The sequence below is a fragment of the Vicugna pacos genome, chromosome 27 (genome assembly GCF_048564905.1).
Source record: "Vicugna pacos chromosome 27, VicPac4, whole genome shotgun sequence".
NCBI lineage: Eukaryota > Metazoa > Chordata > Mammalia > Artiodactyla > Camelidae > Vicugna > Vicugna pacos.
This window is the reverse complement of record NC_133013.1, coordinates 18,770,760-18,796,321: the sequence shown is the minus strand read 5'-3', so window position 1 is coordinate 18,796,321 and position 25,562 is coordinate 18,770,760. Positions and strand designations below refer to the sequence as shown.

The window sequence follows — 25,562 nt, the reverse complement described above, 5'->3', positions numbered from 1 at the left end:
CACAACTTCTTTATCCAGTAATCTGTTGATGGACATTTAAGTTACTTCCATGTCTTGGCTATTCTATCTAGTGCTGCTGTGAACATTGGGGTGCATGTATCTTTTTGAAGTCAGGTTCCCTCTGGATATATGCCCCAGAGTGGGATTGCTGGATCATATGGTAAGTCTATTTTTAGTCTTTTGAGGAATCTCCATACTGTTTTCCATAATGGCTGCACCAAACTACATTCCCACCTCATTTCTTTTAATAAATGAGTTTAGCAAGGTTGCAGGACAGAGAGCAATATACAAAATTCAAATGTATATCTATATACAGGCAAATAACAACCATTCTAACTTAAAGATACCATTTACAAGAAATATGAAATACTTAGGGATAAACCTGACAAAACTATAAAAGATCTATACACATGACCTACAAAATATTCCTGAGAAATGAAAGAAAACATAAATAAAAGGAGATATATGCCTTGTCTGTGGGTCATGTCAGTTCTCCCCAAATTGGTCTATAGAGTTAATGCAACGCCAACAAAAATCCTACCAGATTTTTGGTAGAAGTTGACAAGCTTTTTCTAAAATTCATATGAAAATGCAAAGGACCTAGAACAGACAAAATAACTTTTAAAAGTACAAAGTTGGAAATCTAACATTGATTTCAAGAATTAGTATAAATCTACAATAATTAAGACAGGGTAGTACTGGCATTAGGACAAACAGATTAGTGGAACATAAACTCACACATACATGATAAACTGATTTTTGAAAGTGGTACATAGGCACTGCAGTGGAGAAAGTTTAGCTTTTCAAGTAATGGTGCTGGACAACTGGGTATCTGTATACAAAGAAAGAGAATGATCTTAAAGCCACACCTGGAGCCATATAGATAGATACATATAGAACCAAAATGGATGGATCAGACATAAATGTAAAATCTAAACTTTAAGCTTCTAGGAGAAAGTCTTCATCATCTTGGGTTAGGCAAAGATATCTTAAAGCAACAGTAGCACAATCCAAAGAACAAATGGACTTCATCAAAATTAAACCTCTGCTCTTCAAACACACTAAGAATGAAAGCCTGAAATTAATGTTTTACATCAGTTATACTAACAAGAAAAAAAAAAGAATGAAAGGAGAGGCCACAGACAGGGACAAGATCTTTGCAAACATACATCTGATAAAAGGAGTTGTAGAATATAGAGTTCTCAAAACTCAACAGTAAGAACACAACTCAGTTTTTTAAATGGGCAAAAATAGTGAATAGGTACTTCACCAAAGGTAAGAATGATGGCAAAGCAGCAAGTGAAAAGATTTTCAACATCATCAGTCATTAGGGAAGCACAAGTTACCACGAGACGGCACTGCACATCAACTAAAATGGCTAAAATTATAAAGACTGACCATACCAAGTGTTGGAGAAGATATACAGAAATTCGTACTTTCATACATTACATGATTCTACTTATATGAAACTCTAGAGAATGCAAACTCCTCTATAGTGACAGAAAGCAGAGTGGTGACGGGGTGGGGATGGAAGGGAGGACTTACAAAGGGGCAGGAAGAAACTTTTGGGGGTGACAGTTATGTTCAGTAACTTGATTTGATGAAACTTAATGGTTTCTCACAGGTAGATATGTCAGAATTTATCAGCGTATACAGGTTAAGTATGTTTTATAATAAATATAAAGGTGGTTTAAAAAAAAGCCAGGCTGCCTAACCCTATTAAAGCCAGTCCTGTTAATGACAAATAGCAATGAAACCAGAAGTTTCCTAATAGTACCTCAGCCTCTGTACATCAGGAGTCAGGCTTTTTATTCCTCTCAAAAACTTTTTTTCTCAGAATAAGATGTTCTTTAGAAATATACAGAAGAATGAAAATCATCCTCCCAACTAAAAATTTCTTGTATGTCATTTTAATCTTTTGTTTTCCAGACAAAACCAACCAAAAAGTGATCTGGGGAAAAAAATGAAAACATACCACAATATATACATTTTGAAACACAAGTATACACATTTTAATTTATTTTTAAGAATATATTTATATTTTAAAATCAGGACATGTATATGTACGACTAAACAGCATGGCTGATGCAGACCAAATCCACACTGGTTAAGCTATGAGAACCATTCAATGTGCTGACAGTAGTACTGGCGCAGGCAGACAGAAGAATAAATACTAGTGCTTTGGGGAGCACAGTAGTGATCGGCAGGGTAGGTAAAGAAGGAGCCTCATCGTGGACGCTAAAGCAGGAACAACTCCCCAGTACTGACATGTGCAAAGTTCCAGCTCTCCACGACAAATGGCCCAACCCATCCAGCCTCTCAACATGGCTGGCAAAGGGAGAGGGGTACAAGAACTCAGGCATAAGGGGCACAGGGATCGGGGAACTGGACCCAGAGGAAAACTGAAGTAGAGTTCAGACAAGCATGTGTATTCATCCACATACCCCAACAAAGGGCAGTGCCCTATATAACAGAACTGTACACAATTTAACAAAGGTGCTCCCAGCTTCCCTGTCACCTCTTTGGCAGTGAGTTAGGCCATCCCAGGTTCTGACACACAGACATCTTCATCAGGAGGAAGGCTGGCCTGTGTGGTGGGGAAAGGCCTTTAGGTGAGGGCAAAGCTATTGTAGCTATAGCATTAATTGAACATGCCTAAACAAAAAAGATGTTAATTGCTAATTATAAGTGTATGAGCCAAAAATTGCTTCATGTCCCATACCCCAGGGCTGGGCACAATCATTTTCCTATACAATGGTGAAGTATATGTAATAAGCCCTTGATGTGCATTAGCAAGTAGAATACGGGGTAGGGAAAGAAATTAGGTTCATCTGCTAAAATTTACACTTACTGCTAGGAACTAAGTTTTAATGTATTTCTTGAGTCAAAATAAAACCAAGTATCTAAGGACCCACTAAGCCCTATGTTGGACTTTCACCTGTAACTCATTCACTTCTGTAAGTTAGGCCCATGGAAATGGAACTTGTCTAGGCTCTCAAGCACACCTACGCTGAAGAAACATTAAACCACCCCTGTATAATTAGGTCCAGTCTAGGCACGGGAAGCCTCAGCTGGCTGACTGATCAGGGCTTCTCAGGACTGGATGTTGGTTGAATTGAGGATTCGAGAAGTAGCATCAGATTTGGAAGCCTTTGAAAGTTCTCGCTGTTGAAAAATAAGTAACATCAGTGGCAGTACTGCCCCCAGTTCATGCATGCCCCACCCTTGTTAACATGGGTTAAGTGTCAACATAAGGCCCTCTGAGGGCTGTTTGTCTAAGACAGTGGTCCCTAGCCCAGCACAGGCTGTGTTAGGAACAAAAGGTGAGGGCCTCTGAGCACCATTATATTAGTCAGATAAGCGTGTGCACATATGCCCTTGACCCCTCTCCTCAGCCAGTACATTCTATAAAACCTTATAGAAGAGAAATCCCTTATACTTCACAAAGTACTGAGTTGTCAAGCTAGATAGGCAATAAGCTTTGCTCTTTTGAGCCCTTTATGAAACAATGGGCCAGAGCATATATCTACCAATCCCTGGGGCTGAGGGCCTTATAACCTGCTGGTGATTTGATCTCATGCTGGAGCACATGGTATAGAAGTAGAAGACAGAGCATGAATGATCACTGAGAAAGACAGATGTTAGTAGAGGTTAGTTTGTTGGCTTCAGTGCTGCCTGGCAGAGTCTACCAGCTATAGCAAACAAAACCAGAAGAATCTCCCCCAGTCCCAGCCAGAGGTAAACAGACATTTAAGCCCCAAGTGGAGGAAATGGGACTTGGCTGAAAAAATGGAAAAGAGAAAGCTAGACTTTGTCCAGCAGTCAGCTAGCCAGACTGACAAGCAGCCACTTCTATAGGCAGAACCACACCAGTTAAGTAACTTGAGAAAAGTAACAGAATATGAAGCTAGCTTCATTGCTCAAAATGAGCTGTAGCCTTGGGCAGCTGTCACATTCTCCATCACTGTAGCAAGAGAGTTGACACCCTAGGCTTTAAACTCAGTATCCTTCCCAAGGGTGAAGGGCAGCCTCACCACTCAGTAGGAAGACACTGAGGGAAGTGAGAACAGACATTGTTAAGGAAACAGCACTACAGTTAAGTGTCAGCAAATATGGAGTAGGTTACTAGGAGCCAAAGAGCATTGTGGGAAAAAAATACTCTTCTAGTGACTCATATATATGCTAAATTAGCAGCTTAATATGGTAGAAACAGGCAAAGGCAAAGAAATGAGCAATGGCTAGCTCAGAGTAGACAGAAAGTTGGCAATTCAGCTCCGAGGGGTTAGTAAGATATATATACTCCAGGAAATAATCAGCACACAGGCCAAGAACCTCGTAGGCAGCACACAGCTGGGGCCCTCCCCACGTGATGGGGCCTCTATTCTTTCCAGCACATTGGAGGCCTTTAATGTCACAGCTGGGGAGGGTGAAGGTTTTCTGTTGTGAAATAACATGATTAAAAAAAATTTGCCTGACTTTTAGGTGGGGCTGAGAATCCAATTCAAGTCTGAACAAGTTAATCAGCAGGTTAGTCTGTTGGGAACTAAAACAGATATTTACCATTTTTGAAATCTGTATTAGGAACTACTGCTTTCTTAAAAAAAAATTTATGATAGTACAGCTGAGATTATTGGTTAGTGTAGCCCTGTGCCTAGATGGGAATGAAGCCAGCAGACGACAGATCAGTTTGGAAAAGGGACATGGGACATGCAGGGGTTGCCATACAGACCTGAAGCCCAACAGTGGAGCTGTCAGAGAGGGACGGATCCTTCTAAGAACAAAGAATTAAGACAATTACCAAGAACTCCACCAAGAGAGCACCAGGGCAGTGATTACAAGGGTCACCTCCTGCAGCCAGGGAATGGTATTTCTTAAGCAGAAGGGTCCGGGTTAAATGTCTGGTTGCTGCTGCCATCTTCCTATTTACCCACCTCAAACCACCCCCACCTCATGCCATGGTCAAGGCAGGAAAGGGATTCTCAGCCTCCAAAGAACTGTCCTAACTAATAGCCTGGGTGCCCTTGGGAAGATACCCACTCTGCCCCAACTGTGTGCTCCCCAGAGACTGGTAGATATTAGAAAAGGTGAATTACCGCAAACTCAGAATAGGTGCTGGCAACAGAATTAATGCTGAAGTTGCGTCGGAGGGGGGCCGAGTCAGGGTACCCACCGCTGAGGATGCTGCCATTGAGTTCCTGGTTCTCCTTGTTGGCTCCATGCTTGATGCTGTGAGGTGTTTTTTTCCCCGAACAGGTGGAAGTGAGGACTGGCTATAGAGGAAAGAAAGATCAATGTATCAACCTTATAATGACTACACACACACTAGCTGTCAAAGGCTGGATACCATCTTTATATTATTCAAGTGTCTGTAATCCTATACTTCTAGTTTAAGAAAACCAAATTCTTAATGATTTGCAGAACACCTATCTTGTGTGTAGTCTGTAAAATACTTGTAAGACTGAACACATTTTAGCATATACTCCCCCACTACCCCTCTCCTTGTGCAAGAGTATTTGGGTCTAGTGATCCAGTGTCACTGGGCTAGAACCCACATGCAGGGACTGAAGACCAGGCTTTGAACTGAGCCTACAGAGACCACCACCTGCTCTTCAGTTTCCCAGTCACATCCCCAGTGCTTCCCATGATACTAGTGGGGCTTAGAATGACCATGCTCTTCTTTCTCTCATTTAGGTTTTGACAGATTAGCTAGCTTACATCTGTCAACTCTCAGCATCTCAATGATAACCGAATCCAGGGATCTTAGAAACTGGAACAAGTAGGTGGGGCCCTGTGTAGCTGAACCACACTGACTCCTTTTTGTCAGCTACATCTGATGCCTGCAGTCCTACCCGCTCTGTCTTTTGCCTGACAGCTCTAGCCTACTCACAAGGAATGTGCCCAAGCCAGATAAGTTCCTTACCAACTTTGACCCTTGCCTTCATCTGGTATGGAAACTAGAAGAATGTCTTTTGCTGATGCACATGATTAATGGTCATAAGACCCTGAGAGAAGGAAAACTGCCTGGTTCCTGTCAGTATAGATGTGCCTCTCCCTAGTCATTAGATGCTGTTTTTAGCTTTGGCCCTTTTAAATCCCCCTGTTCCCCCTTCAGCATGGCGTACAGCTGCTAATGCCTTTGGATCATTGGCCCAATCCTGTGGGTAAATTACCCACAATAAACTTCATAATTGCACTTTATGGAGTTGCCTGCTTCATTTTTTGGTCTCAAAGTTCCTTCTCAGTCCACAGGATGTTATTCAATATCATTCCTCCCAACAGGCCCTGGAGTACATAGGTTGGGGCAGTGCTGGGGATGTGCCTGTACGCAGAGCATACTAACCTTGCTGCCAGAAGGTGGAAGTCGAGACACAGGGGAGCGGTAGACTGTCCCCGCAAAGACAGGCCGAATGCTACTGTTGGCCGTAGCGTTGGACATGGTGGTAGTGTTCAGCTATGGAGAAAAGCAGAGGTTAATGATGTGAGATAACATACGTAGCAACCCATCCCTACACTACAGAGAACTGAGAATGGGAAGCAGTCTAAGATTGTTTTCATGGTGAAGAGCTTCCGGGAAACCTGTGAAAAGTGCTGAAAGTTCCATCCAGCAGATGAAGTGTAAATGGACAACCATTTTGCTTCTAAAAGTTAGACAGACACCTATCAAATGACCTAGCCATATCACTCCTGGGTATTTACCCAAGAGAAATGAAAGCATATATCCAAAGACTTACACATAAATATTTATAGTTGTTTTATGTGTAACAGCCAAAAAACTAAAAAGAAACCAAGTATCCATCAACACAGGCAACTAGATAAGCAAATTGTGGTATATGCCTCCAATGGAAAACTGCTTAACCATAAAAAGGAGTAACCTACTGATATATGCAACAACACAGATAAAAGAAGCCAGACATTAAAGTATACATACTGTATGAGTCTATCTGTTTACAGAAAATGTTAGAAAATGCAAACTAATCAACAGTTACACAGCAAAGCTGCAATTGCCAGGAGTGGGTCAGGGTGGTGGCTGGGGTAAAGGATGCAAAGGAATACAAAGAGGTAAAAGGAAACTTTGGGTGTGAAAGTATGTTCACTCTGTTGATACTGGTGATGGTTTCAAGGTGTATACGTATGACACAGCTTATTAACGTGTACACTTTAAATATTATGTGTCAATTTTACTCAGTAGAGCTGTAAGCTTTTTTTTTTTTAATTAGAAAAACTCTAGGTAGATGAAAAACCTTCAGTGGGATAGCAAAACTATTCAAATACAAGACACAAACTAAGAAATCCAACATAGGAAAGTACCTCTGTGGTCTTAGGTCATAGATTATTTGCAAGGTACAAGAAGTACAAGCCATAGGGAAAACAGAATGAAAGCATTTCACTGTATTAAAATTAAGAACTTTTTGTTCATCAACAAAATACTATAAACAGTAAAAAGACAAGATACAGAAGACATAAAAATGCTGAGAAAAGCTATTGTAACATAGCCGACAAGAACATACACAAGAAGTCTTACAAAACTTGTAAGAAAGAGACAAATGTTCCAAAAAAAAGAGCTTCAAAAATTTTCTCAGCAAAGAAAATCCAGAACTGGGTTAATGAACAGGGCAAAGGTTCAACTTCACTAGTAATTAGGAAATTGTAAACTAAAATCATGAGATATTACTTCACACTCATCAGATGGGCAAAAACTTTAAATTCTGAAAATACCACATGTTGGCAAAGACTGGAGCCGCCGTAACAGTGAGGCACTGCCACTGGAGGCATAACCTGTGATAACCACTCTGGTGTCACAGACTGAATGGTTAGTGCAGCCACGACTGCAGACGTGTCTTAATGCAGCACTCCTGAAAGCCAGGGCTGCCTCACTTATCTTTGTATTCTCAGCATCTAGTATAGAGATCCTCAAACTTTTAATGAAAATGCAAACCTTTCTAGAGTTAAATATTATAACACGTTTAAAAAATTTGTCACACTATTTTCATAATAAAAAATTAGCTACTTAAAAAATAATAAAAAAATAAATAAAAATTAAAAATTAACTACTTAATATTAAACAATAGGGAACTAGTTTAATAAATGGCATTATGTCAAAACAATAGGCAGTGAATAATGAGCATGTATTTGGAGACAGTTTGGTGCTATGAAAAAAAAAAATCACAACCAATACCAAGTAGGGAAAAAAGCAGAAATCAAAATTATATATGTGATCTCTACTTTGTAAAAATACACTATTTTTAAAAGTTTTTTTACAAAAGCAGGAAAAACACATATTCTCAATGGTTCTCTTGGAGTTACATTATGGGTAATTTTTTAAATATTTTTAATACATTATAAAATATGAGTTGAGGAAGAAAAAGGAAAATAATGCTCCCCTTCATTTATCAGAGAGGAAATAAGGAAGGAACTCCCTGATTTCCTGCCCTAGAGATTAAAGAGTATTAGGTATTCCATTTCCTAAGCACAAAGGCTGCTTTCACATAGTGCCATGGTCACTTGTTGGAATTATAGGCTGAACCTCTGAAGGATTTTGTCATTATAAAATGTTGACAGGTATGGCCCTCTTAGTTTAATCCAGCCTCAAAAACTGGCACACATCAAAGCTGGCCACTCCTTGACTGTTGCTGTCAAGCCACTACTCAGGATTAAACTCTCTAAAATGGACTCAACCTGGAAGGCTAGAAAAACCCTTTCCCATCTCTGCAGGACAGAAGGCAAGAGATGGGCAAGAGCCATAGCCTCAAAAATGCCTCGTACATGGCGGCTCATGGGGTCTCGTGTTTACCTTGCGCACTTTGCCCGGCGTGCTAGGTGCTAGTCCTCGTCGCTTGCTCGGTGTTCGCGGAGCGCTGCCATAGAGCATCTCTGTCTCTGTTTGCTTCTTGTTCTTCAGTTGCTGTGTGAAAGTCAGAGCAACAGTGATAAATCCCAGAAGGAGAACAAGTCTGGGATAGGGGCAGAGGCAGGGCCAGAAATCTAGTACAAGTCCCTGCGCCCAGAAATGAAAAGAGCTGCCATGACTTCTTCAACCAACCTAGAGCCCTGGCAGAGATGCTGGGCTGCTCACTCATTATCTTCCCAAATTGGGTTCACTTACTCTTTCCTGCTTGGCTCTCTCCTTCTCCAATCGATGCATCTCCCACTGTTCTGTTACATACTCCATGAATTTCTGTCCGTTCACCACAAATGCCTTTGAATGCTCCTGCTCCCACATTTCAATCCGTGCCTTTAACTCTTCTTCCAGCTGAGACCAGAAACAAGGACAAGTTAATTACTTCAAATCTTTGGTTGTGAAGCCCAAAGAATGCCTCCCCTCTCCCCAGCGTATCATTAGTATGACTCAGGTAACTGGACCCACGTGGGAACAGGTTAAAGTCTCGGGATGGTTCATTCATAATACACATGAAGGTGGGAAAAGGCAAGAACCCAGAATTGACCACTAAGGTTTTGATGCCTGAAGCTGGAGGCAGCACTGGGGAAGACCAACAACGTTAAGGAGACAGTATGCACTAAGAGCAGCACTATCTGGGTTCCAATCTAGAATCTGCCTTTTACTGGCTGTGAAAAGGTAGGTAAGTTACTTAAATTCTCAGTGCCTCAGTTTCCTCATCTGTAAAAATGGAAATACCAATCTCATAAAAATGTTATGATGATTAAATGAATTAATAAACAGGAAGCACTCTGAAATAGTACCTGGCACTTAATTTGATAAATGCTAAATATTGTTATTATTATTATTAAAGTAGAGAATAGTAATAAGTCCAAAGCACTTTCTCAGAAGGTTATCTTGTGTTATGGGCTGAATTACGTCCCCTGCCAAATTCGTATGTAGGAAGTCTTATTTCCCAGTACCTCAGAATGTGGCTTTATTTGGATACAGTGGTAATTAAGGTTAAATGAGGTCAATAAGGTGGGTCCTAATCCAACATGACTGGTGGCCTTATAAGAAAAGAAAATTTGGACATAGACACATACGAAGGGGGACTATGTGAAGATACAGGGAGAAGACAACCACCTGTAAGCCAGAAGAAAGTCCTCCCTCAGAAGAAACAAACCCTGGTGACACCTTCATCTCAGACTTCTAGCCTCTAGAAGTGTAAGAAAATAAATTTTTGTTGTTTAAGCCACCCAGTCTCTGGTACTTTGTTATGGTAGCCCTAAAAAGCTAATAAAACTGGATATTCAGTTGCTTATACTAGGAAGGCACAGTATATACTTACTATCCTTGCCTAAACTTTGGAAGTGAAGACAGTTTTAGGGCAAAATGATTTAAACCACAGGGTATACAAGAAGTGAGGATTTTGTAGCCAAGTATCAAAAATTCTTATCTGGTGTTGTCCCTGGATTACCTTAGGGAGTGTTTTTTGGAGCTTGGCTCGTTGCTTTTCTTCTTTTAGAAGATTTCCTCCACGATTTGTAAATCGACTTGGATCTGAAGCTTTTCTCTGTGAAAAATACATTTTAAATTAGAGTAAACCCTGGACTGTCAGATCAATCACTTCTGCTAAGAATCCTCTCTCATAAATGGAGACATATCATTAAGAAAACTTCAGAGTTCTGCATTCCATGTACTCTTCGCAGTGAGAAATGGCTTTCTAAGGAGGGAGTGGGGTGTGAGCACTCCTGGGCATATGTAAGATCATACACTGAGGGTACAGGAAAACTATTGTTTCCTTTTTAATCTAAAAAGTAAGACAAGCTTTAATACTTATTGCACAATTTCACTGCTCCCTTTACTGGTTCAGATGTCTCCGACGGGAAATGGAGTATGTGGGGGATGAGGCAGAGGTCTCCACTCAGAGGCCCTGGTGGTGGCACCCCTACTTGCTCACTCACTTCTAGCATATTGAGACGACGCAGCTTAAACGTACTCAGTTATGGAGTTCATAGATAATCTGCTTTCTATGAAATTAACCCTCACAAAATGGACAAAAAATGTAAAATGCTGGGCTTCTTATTCTTTTTAACTCTTCTTTTTTGTTATTCTATAGTGTGTACAGCATACGAGAATAGTAATATAAGCATATAATTTATAAATATAAATTAGGTGAAATACACTCAAAAATAAGTACAGATAATCAGAAAAGTTTAGAAACAATCTTGACAATTTGGGGGCCAATCTCTTAAAGAAATTGTTTCCCTTCCAGACTACTTGATTGGTAACTGCTTATAAGCAATAACTAAAGAGAATGGTAATTAGTTTCTTCTTTTTTCTTAAATACTGGCATGTAAACAAGGGTTGCTTATTTGGCTCTTTATTGGCTTTATATATGTATATATATATGTATGTATGTGTGTGTGTGTGTGTGTGTATCTTTTTAATTGAGATATAGTTGATTTACATTATTATGGAAGTTTTAAGCATACAACATGGTGATTTACAGTTTCTGAAAGTTATACTTCATTTTTGGTTATTATAAAATATTGGCCACTATTCCCAGTGCTGTACAATATATCCTTGTAACTTATTTATTTTATACATGGTAGTTTGTACTTCTAAGTCCTCTACTCCTACACTGCCTCTCCTCCCGTCCCTCTCCCCACTGGTAACGACTAGTTTGTTCTCTATATCTGTAAGTCTGTTTCTTTTTTGTTACATTCACTAGTTTGTCTTATTTTCTAGATTCCACATGTAAGTAATAGTATACGGTATTTGTCTTTCTGTCTGACTTATTTCACTAAGCATAATACCCTATATAGGTCCATCCATGTTGCTGCAAATGGCAAAACGTCATTCTTTTTGTGGCTGAGCTCTTCGTTGACTTTTACTCCTCCTCCTCGCTTTCAAACAGAAGTAGTAACTGAGAACTAGAACACCTGTTCTTCAACAGCTATGAGCTCTCATACAGTTCTCTCTACTTCTGAGTCCTAGTTTCTCACCTGTAAACTTGAAGGAATTTGAAACTCAGGATTCTCTAAAAGCCCCTTCAAGCTCTAACAGGGAGAAGTATGAACCTGAAAATGGGTCTCCCTGAATTTCATGCCCGAGGTTCCTCACTTGTCTCATCCTAGTCCCAGCTCTGAACTCTAAAATCATGCTAAGTCTATGAGAAGAAAAGGAATTCAGAGTACACAAACGTGCCCTAAAACCCAGGCAATTTTCTAAGGAAACAGCAAAAGTTTGAAGAGTACAGAATATTAGTTGCCTGTCCCAACATTCATTCTCTCCTTCCTTAGTGACAGAACCTGAATTTATCTGCAGTAGCACTTCTCTCAGACTTGCCAGCAGTTGGTGTGGCACTTCAGCATAGATGCTGTGAAGAGAGCCTGGGAAAAGCCCTTAGAGCAGGTGGAGGGGCAATGCCTCCGTGTTCCCTCCTCTACCACGCTGCTGGAAACACTTCAGTGGGAGCTTGAGCCGCCTTGAACCTGAGGACAAGACCCACCCCTTAGTGGTTGAGGAACTATAAGCTGGAGAAGCCTGGGACCCCACTGACTGTGGAACGGCCATACCTGCCCTGAACTGCCCACCTCTAGACCTCCTTTATGCAAGAAACTTCAGCCTTACTGAAGGCATTAATTTTGGGTTTTTCTCTTATATGTTTCTGCATATAAGCTTGACAAATACAGATGGGTGTGAGCAGTAATTCACAGACTTAATGATAAAGACAGAGTTTTAGAAGGCTGGTAAACAGCAAAAGAAACAGGCCTTTGACTCTATACAGAGGATGCTTTCTTAACACTTCACTGTACTCTAAGGAAAACAGACAAAATCTAGGGCAATACCTCAAACTCTAAGAAAAGCCTCCAGCTTTCTTCCCACTTCTGGACACCTTCAAAGAGTTCTTTGTGAACCTCATAGTAGTTTCTTAACCGCACAATCTCGGCATCATGGAGCTGGAGCAAATTTTCTGTGTAGTCCTCTGCAAGATATAGGCCCAGTAAGTTTCAAAAACTTCCTCTAGTATTTAGTATCCCAATTTACTAATCCCTCATCCTCTGAAATGGAAACAGATTTTTCTTTTTTATAGTAAAAATGATACATGAGTAAGTATATGTTGTGCATAATAAAAGCCAGGGTTGCCACCATCAACCTGGTGGGACTAGAGGCTAAAGGACTAGGGTGTGGACTAAAAAGACTAAGATTCTCAAAACTCTGTGTCATCTCTTGCTTTGTCTTAGGTTTCTTTCACATTCTTCCTTTCTACCCTGCCCAATAGAGGGCTGAGTCACAGAATACGTCGAAAAATGTTGAACTTAGTAAAGACAGCATCATCTTTACATTCAGTTCAGGTCAGACTAGAACTCCACTGGCCCGGGAGTCATGCTCCACAGGCTCAAATGTGGGCTCTGCCATTTACCTGCTGTGTGTCTCTGGGTTAAGTTGTTTAACATTTTTGTGCCTCAGTGTCTCATCTCTTGACATGAGAATGAAGTGAGACAATCCTGCTAAGAGTCTGACATTGCACCTGGCATACAGTAAGCACCTGATAAACTTGAGCTTCACAACTACTGGCTACAGTGATATACTGCTTCAGAAACCAAGAGATCTCTTATTTCCCAATAGTATTTGCAAATACTTATTTGAACAGGAATGGCAATTTATGCTAAATGGCTTGAAAAGGTAGCTGTATCTGTTCAGCAGAGGAACTACTTCCTGGTGAATGTCCACACTTGTAAAAGGCAAGTGAGCAGGCCACAAGAAGAGCGACGCTTCTGTACTAACCAGCATAGTAAGGGGCAAAAGCTTGTCTCTGCTCTTGGCTATAAAAACACTGGTCCCAGTACTGAGCCAGCTCTACTCGTATTGCCTCAATCACTTTCTTCATGTTTTGCATTTTCAGTTCTTCCAACCGATCCACTTCTAATTGTAGCTGAAACAAAGAGATCTATTAGAGGTGCCTGTCATACATACTTGTATATTCATATACATTTGCAAAAAATTTTCCCCTCTTTTAATAAAATTACAATACAAAACCACAGAGGTAAGTCAACACTTTATACGATATCACAAGAATCAAAAACCTAAGAAACATACACAGAAAATAAAAGATGAGCAGGCTACTGCCACCCTTTCCTGATGCTTGTCTTAAAAACAGGTTGACTCACCGCTGAAGCTGGTAAAGAAATCAGACTTGACACCAAATGCTGACCCGGAACCCTCTGGGCTTCTTACCGCTTTCCTGACCTTGGCCTTTGACCCAGTCATTAGTGTGGCCACAGCTTCTCTCTCTTCTGCAGGTATTTGCAACCTATCCCAGAGCTCTCGTATCTGAGCACGCAGCCCCTCACATACTGCTTCATTTTGTGATTTTCGCATTTCCAGCTGTAGCAAGAAAAGCCAGCAGTTACACAAAAGTCAGCAGCACAGAGACCTCCCACAGGTTACGTCTGTACCCACATGGAGAAGCACTTTTACAAAATTGTGAAGAGGTGTGTTTTCACGACTTCTGAAAACAAACCATAAGGCTGTCATTATGGAAAGATCCCCAAGGACTAGAATTCAAATTTTTAATTAAAATATTTTTTTTCAATTAAACAGTAAGCTAATTCAAATAACTATTACTATTTCATCCATAGTCTCAATTTTATATCCTTAGAGCTATATATGAATTAAGGCTTTTTTGTTTAAAAATAAATCAAGGTTGTACATCATACAATACTATCTCATTATCTTTAACAAAGGAAAAAACTGTCAGTTTTCTCAAATTGCCAGATATTATGGAGATCCCAGGCCATAATATGAGCAGACATTACCTGCCGTAGCAACTTCTGTAGTGTCGCAATATTTTCCAAAGATAAACAAAAGGCATCTTCATCTTCACACACCACATCTCTTTCAAAGCTTGTGTCCGGGGTGTGATCTAAATCTTCCATACACAGTATGATCTGTCTCTTTATGTTGACAAACTCCTCACGCCTAGATGCCTGTAAAAGAAAATGATTACAAGATACCTAGAGGAAAATCAAATAGCTTTACGGAAACATGAATGTAAGCATACCTTTGTTTCCCTTAAAGTTGCCACATGTTGTCTGAACTGGCTCAGCTCTTCTAAGCTGGGGACTGAGGTGCTGTCGACGTCATAGTGGGGCATACAAAGAATTTCACACAGTTCTTGATCTTGTTCTTGAAGTAGTTTCAGTTCTTGTTTTCTCTCCCTTTTCTGTTTTCGCATCAGTTCTACCTGAGTGCGTAAATCCTTTTCTAGTTGTAAGATAGTTGTCTCTCCTTCTTCCTGTATGAGACAAGGTACCATTGTTAAGGTTCAAGTGGAAGTGGGCTAGGATGACAGATTTTTACTTTAACTTACAAATAAGTCAATTCAAAGATAATAGAATATGGCACAAAGAGGGTCCCCTAAGGAAGGTCTCCATTATGGAAAGGTACTAGGACACTTTAACAAGAGGTAAAAATTGGTTGGAAAGCTTGCTTTGAGTTAGCTATAGGGTAGTATATTTATTTATTTTTTATTTTACCATTTTATTTCTATTTATTTGGGAGGGTTAGGTTTATTTATTTATTTATTTTTTAATTTTTTAAATGGAGGTACTCGGGATTGTAGTATATTTAGCTCATAACTAAATGCTTATCCCAATAATCCTAAAAACATTACCTAACAAATAAAAATAAATTTAGTACTCCTTGCTCTTCTCCTAACTGATAAGCAGAAGGAAAAAAAGTGGCAGTTGGGGGGAGGGTATAGCTCAGTGGTAGAGTGCATGCTTAGCATGCACGAGGTCCTGGGTTCAATCCCCAGCACCTCAATAAATAAATAGACCTAATTACCTCCCCCCACAAAAAAAATTTTTTAAATGGTGTTAATTTAAAAAAAAAGGGAAAATGACAATAACAAAAAAGAGGCAGTTACATGTCCTATGAATTTCATTCAACATTGGTGAACTAAAAACTGTGATGTAATTTAAGGGAGATGTACCACTGTATTCCCAACTTGTTATCCAATTTCACATTAAAGGTTTAAAAAAAAAAGACTAAAGAAAGAAACTATTTTATCCAAAATCAATGATCTTTATATCATTTATGTTGATTTCAGAAAACTCAACTGATGTCACAGTCAGCCTGATTACTCTTGGCTAGCAGATACGAATTATCTTTAACCTTTAAAGGCAGACTCTTCCTCCTAGGCTGACTCCATCTAGATACCCAGGCAGCTCTTCCTGTAACAGGGAGATGGACTGGAGACCTTATTAGTACCTCATTAGCCATCACATGCTGTCCCTGCACTACATCTATTCTAATTACCTTTCCAAGTTCCATTTCTGTCTTTATTTTTATGTTCCCAACACAGTTTTTACTGGTTCTAATCAGGAATATGTTTTGGGGCTCCTGTCATTCATGCCATGCTTGCTGGTGTCCTCATTCAAGCCCTAATGTGCTGGACTACAGTACAACAAGGTACACAGATAAACATGGCACACTCTGAATTTGACTATGCTTTCCTGATACTCCAGCTGCGGAGACATTTCTTCTCATGGCCATTCTGGCTGGTTCAGTGGTGTGTAGCTTTGGATATGAAAAAAAACCACAAAGGCAGGCTTTCTGGGTAACTTTTCCTTATATCACTGGTCACTTTTGTTTCATAGGTAGCCCTTTTTATTTTCTTTCAGAGAAGAATGGAATGATATCATCTATGCCTAGCTCAGAGTTAAAAAAAATTTTATGCCCTACAAACTGATAGTAAGAGGAAGCTTGTTTCTGATTAAAGCATTGCAACACTTATTGCTGCAGTTACATGTCCTATAAATTTTATTCACCTCTCAACAGGGCAACTCTTTACATAAGTGAAAATTACTTTGCTGGAACCAAGTAACTAGGCAGCACGTTTTCCCCATTTCTCATGTCCAGTGTCAGCCTTATGAGGAAACTTCCCACCTGCAGCCCTAAGTCAAAGTTCTTCCCTAAATCTCAGACCCAAGCAGGATCCCCTGACACCCTGCTGTGTACCTGAAATGGCTCGACATGTAGCTCACTGCACAAAGTATTCAGCTCTTTTTGACAGATGGATATGCTTTTGATGAGTCTTTCCTTCAGGCTTTCCTCTTCAGCAATCATCATGTCCAGGAGGTCCTATAAGACAGAAAACAGTCCCATAAAAGTTTTCGGTTTCTCATTGGCCTCAAACAACAAATAACAGCAAAACCCTCATAATTTCAAATTTTTAAGAAAGGACTTAAAAACAAACAATATCAGTAGGAGCCTGTGATACCCTAGTGTCACTCTATATGCTATCTTCGATGAGACAGCGACATCCTCCCCTGTCCCACTGCACAGAGACCAGTACTACTCAACCCACCTTGATGTGTTTCTTTACAACCTCAGTTCTTTGTAACCGCTGGTCCTCTGGAATGCCAATCAATTCCCATATTTCCCGAAGGTGATTCAGGGCTTTCTGGAGACATACTATGGACTCCTCTGCCAGCACCTCACTAAAAAGCAAAAGAGAAGCCCGCTACATGAGTTACTGCCTCCAGACTAAAAGCAGTATTCTCAGGAACTAAACAAACTAGTTTCTCAGTGGGTTCAAGGCTAAAACAAATTGAAAACAAGCTTTCAGTTTAACTCATCTTTAACTACTCCCCTCTCCTTCTCCCTCCAAATACCACAACACTGGCAAAGCAAAATTCAGTATCATATTACACTGTGGAAGTTCAGTCTTCTGAATAATACTCAGAACCTGGACTTTCATCAATGGTTCTACCTATGGCAGTACAATAAAGAATTTTAAATGCTTTTGTTAAAGAAAAACCAGACAAAGATATCAGTAAAACAAAACCTCCACCTAACACCAGAATTTGCTGGTGAGAAGCTCCTATAAAATAGCTGGCAAGTTATCATGATTTTGTTGCTGTTCTTTATTTTTTCCTTCCAGTTTTATTAAGCTATAATTGATATATAGCACTGTATAAGTTTAAGGTACACAGCATAATGACTTGATTTACATACATCATGAAGTGAATTATCACAATAAGTTTAGTAAACATACATCATCTCACATAGGTAAAAAAATTAAAAGAAATACAAAAAAATTATTTTTCTTATTATACTCTTAGGATTTACTCTCTTAACAACTTTTGTAAATAACATACAGTGGTGCTATTTATTATGTTGTACATTCCATCCCTAATACTTATAACTGGGAGTTTGAACCTTTCGACTGCCCTCATCCAATTCCCTTTCCTCCCATCCCCAGGCCTCTGGTTACCTAAGCCTCTGATCTCTTTTTTTTGTGTTTGTTTGTTTTTGAAATATAATTGACCTATACACTATGTTTGTTCCTGTTACAGAATATAGTTATTCAGTATTTCTATACATTTCAAACGGATCACCACAGTAAGCACCATATAAAGATATTATATAGTTATTGACTATATTCCCCACACAGTACATTTCATACTCATGACTCATTTATTTTGCAACTGAAAGTTTGCTTCACCTATTTCTTCTCTCCCTTTAGCCCCCCACCATTCTTGGCAAATACCTGTTTGTTTTCTGTATCTTTTATTATGTTTACATTTTGTTATGTTTTGTCATTTGATTTGTGTTTTTAAATTCCATATACAGGGGAAATCACATAGTATTTGTCTTTCTCTGACTTATTTCTCTTAGCATAATGCTCTGGGTCCATCCATGTTATTAGAAATGGTAAGATTTCATTCTTTTTTATGGCTGAGTAATACTGCATTGTGAGTGTGTGTGTGCATACACCACATCTTCTTTATTCGTTCTATTGATGGGCACTTAGGTTGTTTCCATATCTTGGCTATTATGATTAATGCTGCAATGAACACAGGGGTGCATATATTTTTTCTCATTACAGTTTTTGGGTTTTTTTTGGATAAATATCCAGAAGCAGAATTGCTGAATCATACGGTAGTTCTATTTTTAATTTTTTGAGGAAACTCCATACTGTTTTCCACAGTGGCTACACCAATTTACACTCCCACGAACAATGCACAAGGGTTGCCTTTTCTTCACATACCCGCCAACACTTGCTATTTGTTGTCTTTAATAACATGATCCTGATAGGTGTGAGGTGAATATCTCATTATGGTTTTGATTTCTATTTCCTTTATTAGTGATGCTGAGCATATTTTCATGTGTCTGTTGGCCATCTGTATGTCTTCCTTGGAAAAATGTCTATTTAGATGCTCTGGCCATTTTTAAATCAGATTGTTTTTTTTTAATGTTGAGCTGTATAAGTTCTTTGTATATGTTGGATATTAACCCCTTGTCAGATATATTGTTTTCAAATATCTTCTCCCATTCAGTAGGTGGCTTTGCTGTTGTACTTAAATTATAACTATTAACTTACAGAATGGCTAAAATTAAAAAGATAATCATCAAGTGTTGGTGAGGATACAGAAAAGCCAAAATTTTCATATACTACTGGCTGGAGAGTGAATTGATACCACCACTTTAAAAACTGTTGACAGTATCTGCTAAAGCTGAACCCAGCAGTTCCATGTCTCTATACATACCCAGCAGAAATGCACACATATGTACCTTTGTATGTACCATAATGATCAAAGCAGCATAATCATAATAGCATGAAAGCAGAAACAACCTAGATGTCCATCAATAGAATGCAAAAATAGTACATTCCTACAATGGAATAATATAGAAATGAATACAAAACATGGATAAATCTCAGAAACTTCATGTTGAACTATGCTAAATGAAAGAGGTCAAACACAAAGACTACATACTATGTGATTCCATCTTATGAAATTTTTAAAAAGGCAAAACTATAGCGAAAGGAAGAAAGCAAATGAGCTGCCTGAAATTAGGGCAGGGGATCAACTGCAAAAGGGCACAAGGAAACTTCTTTAGGGTGATGGAATGCTTCTAGATCTTGATGGTGATGGGGATTATGTAACTGTATACAATGACCAAAACTCAAACTGTACAAGTAAAATGAGTCAATTTTACTGTATGTAAATTACAACTGAAAATTTCAAGGAAAAAAAAGGTAAAAGAAATAACTAATGTAGAAAAACAAAAACAAAACAAAAAGTTGGGGAAGAGGAAGAAAAACAATCTGAGCAAAAGAAGCCAGATAACGCAAGCATCTTTCACTATGTGGTTCCATTTATACAAAGTTCAAAAACAAGCAAAACTAAGCTTCGCTTTGAGAAGTCAGAATAGTGGCTGTCATTGTCCCTGGAGGTGGTGACTTTTGGAAATGGCACAAGGAGGGCTGGTTATACCATGTATACTTTGTGAAAATCCATCAGTTTTGCATTTGATTTTTATACATTTCTGTATGTATGTTATTCTTCAATTACAAAAAGTTTATTTAAAAAAATTATTCATTATTTATCTGGAATACAAATTTAACTGGGTGCCTTCTGTTCATCTTTAAAAAAACTTTACTTAAAAAATGCTAACCCTTAATCTGCTTCATACAATGTTAAAGAACACATTTTCTCTCCTTTCTTGGTACAACTGGATAACAAAGAGACAGGTCTGGCGCCAGAGAAACTAGAATCTGGATGCACTTTGCTATCAGTCAGCAGGGAGGCCAAGAACAAGTCACTGAAGCTCTGTGTGCAAATGATGAGCCAAGAGGCTCTCACTGTCCCCTTTTCTGTCTCAGGGTATTCAGTGGTTCTGAATCACCAGCTTAGATCACCAAGGACATCAGTTTCTCCATAGGTTTTTAATATATTTACACCCAAGACATTTCTTTAGCCAAGAAATCCAGTTTAAAGGTTGCCTGTCCTAGTAAGAGAAAAGCTTTTGCACAATTACCAGATGGCATCAATACCCATATAATGAATAGTGTTTAAAAGAACTGACTGTTCTCCATTCATTTTAGAAATGTTAACAGGTAATTAAGTCATTTAATCTCAATTAACCAAAATTTAACTAAAGTGCTTCCTCAGGCAAATAATCCCTTTGTACTCCACTTTTAAGACAAAAGAATGCACAAGTCAAAATCCTAATTTTAGCATTTTATTTAAAATAACCTATAAGATCTAAACTGTGGCCAATATTCAGTCTGCAAAGCCTTAGAGTTGAGCCAGATCAGCCTGGGCCAGTCCTGAGGGGCACGCCTTCTGAGAATGCTCTACAGCCTTTGTTCTCCAGTCTGGTTGCCCTTCCATCTCCAGTCCTCACCAATCTCCACATAACAGCTAGGTTCTCATGAAAATAAAATCCAATCAAGCTCCTGCTTAACTTCCAGCTTCCCACCACCCTCAGGAAACATAGTATAACCAAACACCTTCAAAGGAAGGGCCTTCTAAAACTGTTCTCCAAGTCTGTCACTTAACCCCTCCTACCTCTCAACCCCTAAAACTCCAGCCAGCTGAACTTGCCAAGTGTCCCCTGGAGAGTCCCCCTCACTCAACCACATGTAGCTCTTGGTTTCTGAACAGCCTTTCTTCTGCACATTACCTTCCACCTGCTTGTGGAAAGCTGCAGATTCCTCACAGTCATCCCCCAGCCAGCAGACCATAAACTCCAGGGCAGGGACCATCACATTGTATCCATCCTCCTTTTACCCCAGTGCACAGTAATTATCTAATAAATGTAGAACAAATGGCCTAGAATTCCTGCCAAAAGTTCACTATGTTACTAACTTCTACCCACCTTAAGAATGTATGAGTTCTCAGATAGTGTCAACAGATTTACAGGCAGTGCCGCCTAACTCTGTAAGACATCTAGAAGGTAAAGTGATCACTTTTCTCAACAATTAAAAATCTGGCACAACAGGCAAAGCATCTGAATAGATGCTTTTTCTCCAAAAAAGATATACAAATGGCCCACAAGCACATTCAAAGATGTTCAACATCATTAGCCACCAGGGAAATGCAAATCAAAACCACAAATAAATACCAATTCACAGCCCCTAGGATGACTATAATAAAAAAGACAGTAATAAGTGTTGGCATGGATATGAAATTAGAACTTTTGTATACTGCTGGTGGGAATGTAAAATAGTACAGAAGAGTCGGAAAACAGTCTAGCAGTTCCTCAAACAGTTACACATAATAGTTACTATACAACCCAACAATTCCATTCCTAGGTATTTACCCAAGAGAAATAAAAACATATACTCACACAAAACTTGTACACAAATGTTATAGCAACATGATTTATAATAGCCAAAAAGTGGAAATAACCCAAATAGCCATCAACTAATGAATATATGATATACCTATACAATGGAATAATACTTAACAATAAACCTTGAAAACATTATGCCAAGTGAAAGAAGCCAGTCACAAAAGAGGACATATGATTCTATTTATTTGAAATATCCAGAATAGGCAAAACTATAGAGACAAAAGTGGATTAGTAGTTGCTGAGGGCTGGGATTCAGGGGGGTGGAGGAGTGTGTAAAAAGAGGATTAACTGCTAATGGGTATGAGTTTTTTAAAGGAATAATAAAAAATGTTAATTCATTGCAGTGATAGTTGCATAAATCTATGAATACACTAAGAATCATTAAATTGTACACTTTAGGTGAATTGTACGGTATGAGGATTATATCTCAATAAAGCTGTTATTTTTAAAAATCTGGAACATAATCTGAAGTTTTAAATTTGTGACTTAATTGAAAAACTTAGATATGATCACTAATTCATTTAGTCAAACAAATTACTTCTACAAAATAAAATGACATGAAATTAGGATAAAATTTATAATCTCAAATCCAGTTAAAACCAAGACAAACATCTATACAGCAAATGTACTGCTAAACTCCAGCAAATGGGCAACTAGAAGCAGTATTTACACAATTTGTTATAACGAAAAATTTAACCCTCCTTTGGAGCTAATAACTTAAACAAATCTGATTTGGTTGGAAAATGGGTGTTTGGAATTACCACATGTTCTAGAAATTGTTCTCATGACAGTTCAATTTTCAAAGACTTAAAAAGCTATTGACAACATTCCAATTGTATGACTGAATCCTAGTATCATCCCAACATCTCTTTCTTACATCCTTGCCATTAGCCATACTTTCAGAAGAGCCAGACTCTCACTCCTCCCTATCTCTGCTGTTACCTCCCTGGTCCAGGTCGCCATTGTTATCTCTTGCCTGTACTACTCCCCTGGCCTTTTAACTGGTCTCCCTGCTTCTGCTTTGGCATCCCTAAGCTTATTGTCTATACAGGAGCCACAAGGCTCCATGCCCTCAAAATCTTCCTATGATTCCCTCTCTTGGAGGAAAAGCCTCTGCCTTTACAAAGGCCTCCAGAGCCCTCTTCTCCAGTCACACTGGACTCCTAGCTCATTTCAGCACTATCCTACCTCAGGCATCGATTGGCATTTGTTATTCCCTCAACCTAGACTGTCTTCTGCTACATGTCCCATGGCTTGCCCCTTGCTGCCTTTAGGTCTTTTCTCAAAGATCATCTTCTCAGGGAGGCCTTTCCTGGCCAATCTCTTTAACCCTGCAACTCCCCTACCCCACACCTTTCTCTGCTTGATTTCTCTCCACTTATTACCATTTAACGAATAACTTGATGTTTCAAAAAAGTTGTATGATTTTAAGATGCCTCAGCACAATCATTGTGAATAATAATTATCATGATACAATTATGTACCGCTTTGCTACCTGGTTTCAGGTAATTCCCCAAAAGGTGCAAATATGAGATTTTTTAAATAATACATCACCAAAAATCTAAGTGTGCTTACAAGAATACCACCCAAGAATACAAAAGTTGTAAAAAGGGCCTATTTTTTCTCTTGAACCTAAGTCACTAAGACTGGAAGATACTGCAAATGGACCTCTAAATAATTTCCTACCTTCTGACAGCAGTCCACTGATACACTGTCCTACTTTTTCCCTAAAGCCCTCCTGAGAAGTTTTGTTAAGCTCCTCTGTATAACATGCTTCAGGAAATCGACAGCCAATGGTTAATTCAGTGAACAATCTGATAACCATGACATTCTCAAGCATATTTTCATAGTCCTTTTTAAATATGAATACCTGAAATTCAGATTACCCCAAAGTCTGGTTTTGTTAGTAGAGTAATTCTAGTTGCTCTTTTAAAGCCTAATTATATCTGTCAGCCGAACCAAAATTATCTTTTCTTCCTCCTTCATTCACTCTTGAAAGCAGATGCCTGAACAATCCAAACACTGTTCATGAGCTTGGGGTAAATTTCCTATAAAATGACATTTAAAACTTCACTAGTCCTCAGAACACGTCATTTGTTTAAACCCAAAGCAGCTTAAATGAGCTGTTTTTTAGTTAATATTTGGAATCCGCAACCTTATACCTGAGATCTGCTGTTCCAATGGTACCAGTGATTTGTACTCCACTCCCAAACTCCCAAGAACAAGCATTTGAAAAGGAACGGTTGGAATTAGTAACCATGGAAGAAAGAACCTTACAAAGCCATACATCAGTTTGACCAAAAACAAGTTATTTAATAATGAATCATCCAACGCTTCACCCACTACTTTCCGAAAATAAGGCTAACATTTGAATCGCTTTTAAGACAAAAGCCCTATGCATTGACATTATTTTAGAGATGAGCAAACTGACCATTCAACATCTTTGCCCAAAATCACGAGGCTGGTAAGTGGCTGGTCCCGATTTGAAGTTGGACACTCCTTTCCCAGCACCGCTTGAGGAGTTGTTACAACAACCGGCAAAGAATTCTTTTAACCGGAGTTTCTCAACTTGCAAAAAAAACCAAGCTATCTTTCCAATTCAAGTAAAGTGTTAACACTGTAACACAGATACATCGAAAAACGATAAATTAAAAACTTAACGACTATATTTAAAGAAAAATGAACTGTGACCGTAAAAGACTCAGGACTTAGAACAAGCCATCGGTGCTAAGCAGCAGCACCTGAGACGCTTTGCGGGCGGGGAGGGTGGGGCTCTCCCAAGCCGGCTCTGACCGCCGAGCACCCAGGGCGCTGGGGACACGAATAGCCTCCCGGCCCCACCGCGTCTCCCTCGCACCTGCGCTCCTCCCGCACCCGGGCGTTGGGGCCTGCGGGAGCCCTCGGCCGCCGGAAAGCTGTGCGTCAAGTAGGGCCTCCGTACCGCCAAGCCCGCTCACCGCTTCCCAGCCTCACTGGGGCGCCTGCTGACGTGACACTCAGACCCCGGGCCGAGAGCGGCCTCTCGAACCCCGCACCGGCGGCGCCCCCGGGATAGGCGTCCCTCCCTACGGCGCCCCCTCGATTCCTCCTCAACCCTCACCTTCTCCTCATGACGGACGCTCCAAACAGGCGGGCGTCGAGGACCCCGACCTTCTCGACGCGGGCCAGAGCACAGTAACCACCCGCAAGCGCCGGCGAGCTCGCTCCCGGTCGCCGCCCGCGAGCCGTTAGGCCTCTGCAGGATTTCAAACCTAACACCGCGGCGGAGGAGCCCCACGATTGGTGTCCCGGCCCGTCGCTCCTCGCTAAGCCCCGCCTTCTCCCCGCCCTCCGGCGCTCCGGGACCTGGGGCGGAGGCTCGAGCAAAGGACGTGGGAAGCTCTAGCTCACTGGCTGGAGATGGAATCTGCGCCTGCGCCCGCGCGCGGCTCGCTTTCCTCGCTCCGTAGTAGCCAGGACATTTCGTATCCTCCTCGCGAGCCGGCCACCTCGTCGGAGCCCCACCCGGCCCCACGCAGTTTTGATT

General features: G+C 40.0%; 1 protein-coding gene across 7 annotated transcripts; it reads right to left on the bottom strand.

Annotated features, from left to right (window-relative positions):
• Nucleotides 1-1,984: 1,984 nt before the first annotated feature.
• Nucleotides 1,985-25,286, bottom strand: PRC1 (protein regulator of cytokinesis 1). Of its 7 annotated transcripts, XM_072950801.1 has the most exons (16): nucleotides 25,137-25,275; nucleotides 24,468-24,653; nucleotides 17,259-17,391; nucleotides 16,910-17,032; nucleotides 14,949-15,182; nucleotides 14,704-14,874; nucleotides 14,123-14,272; nucleotides 13,673-13,820; nucleotides 12,733-12,869; nucleotides 10,356-10,451; nucleotides 9,104-9,250; nucleotides 8,792-8,902; nucleotides 6,341-6,451; nucleotides 5,094-5,270; nucleotides 4,730-4,771; nucleotides 1,985-3,165 (listed from the first exon to the last, which is right to left on the bottom strand). In XM_072950801.1, exons 4-16 carry the CDS (start codon nucleotides 17,018-17,020, stop codon nucleotides 3,094-3,096), a joined length of 1,707 nt encoding a protein of 568 aa, XP_072806902.1. In that variant the 5' UTR covers nucleotides 17,021-17,032; nucleotides 17,259-17,391; nucleotides 24,468-24,653; nucleotides 25,137-25,275; the 3' UTR covers nucleotides 1,985-3,093. The 7 variants fall into 7 exon arrangements, with proteins under 7 accessions (XP_072806902.1, XP_006198499.1, XP_072806900.1 ...); XM_006198437.3 differs by lacking the exon at nucleotides 24,468-24,653 and having other exon boundaries at nucleotides 25,137-25,286; XM_072950799.1 differs by lacking the exon at nucleotides 24,468-24,653 and having other exon boundaries at nucleotides 1,985-2,587; nucleotides 25,137-25,286.
• Nucleotides 25,287-25,562: the final 276 nt, after the last annotated feature.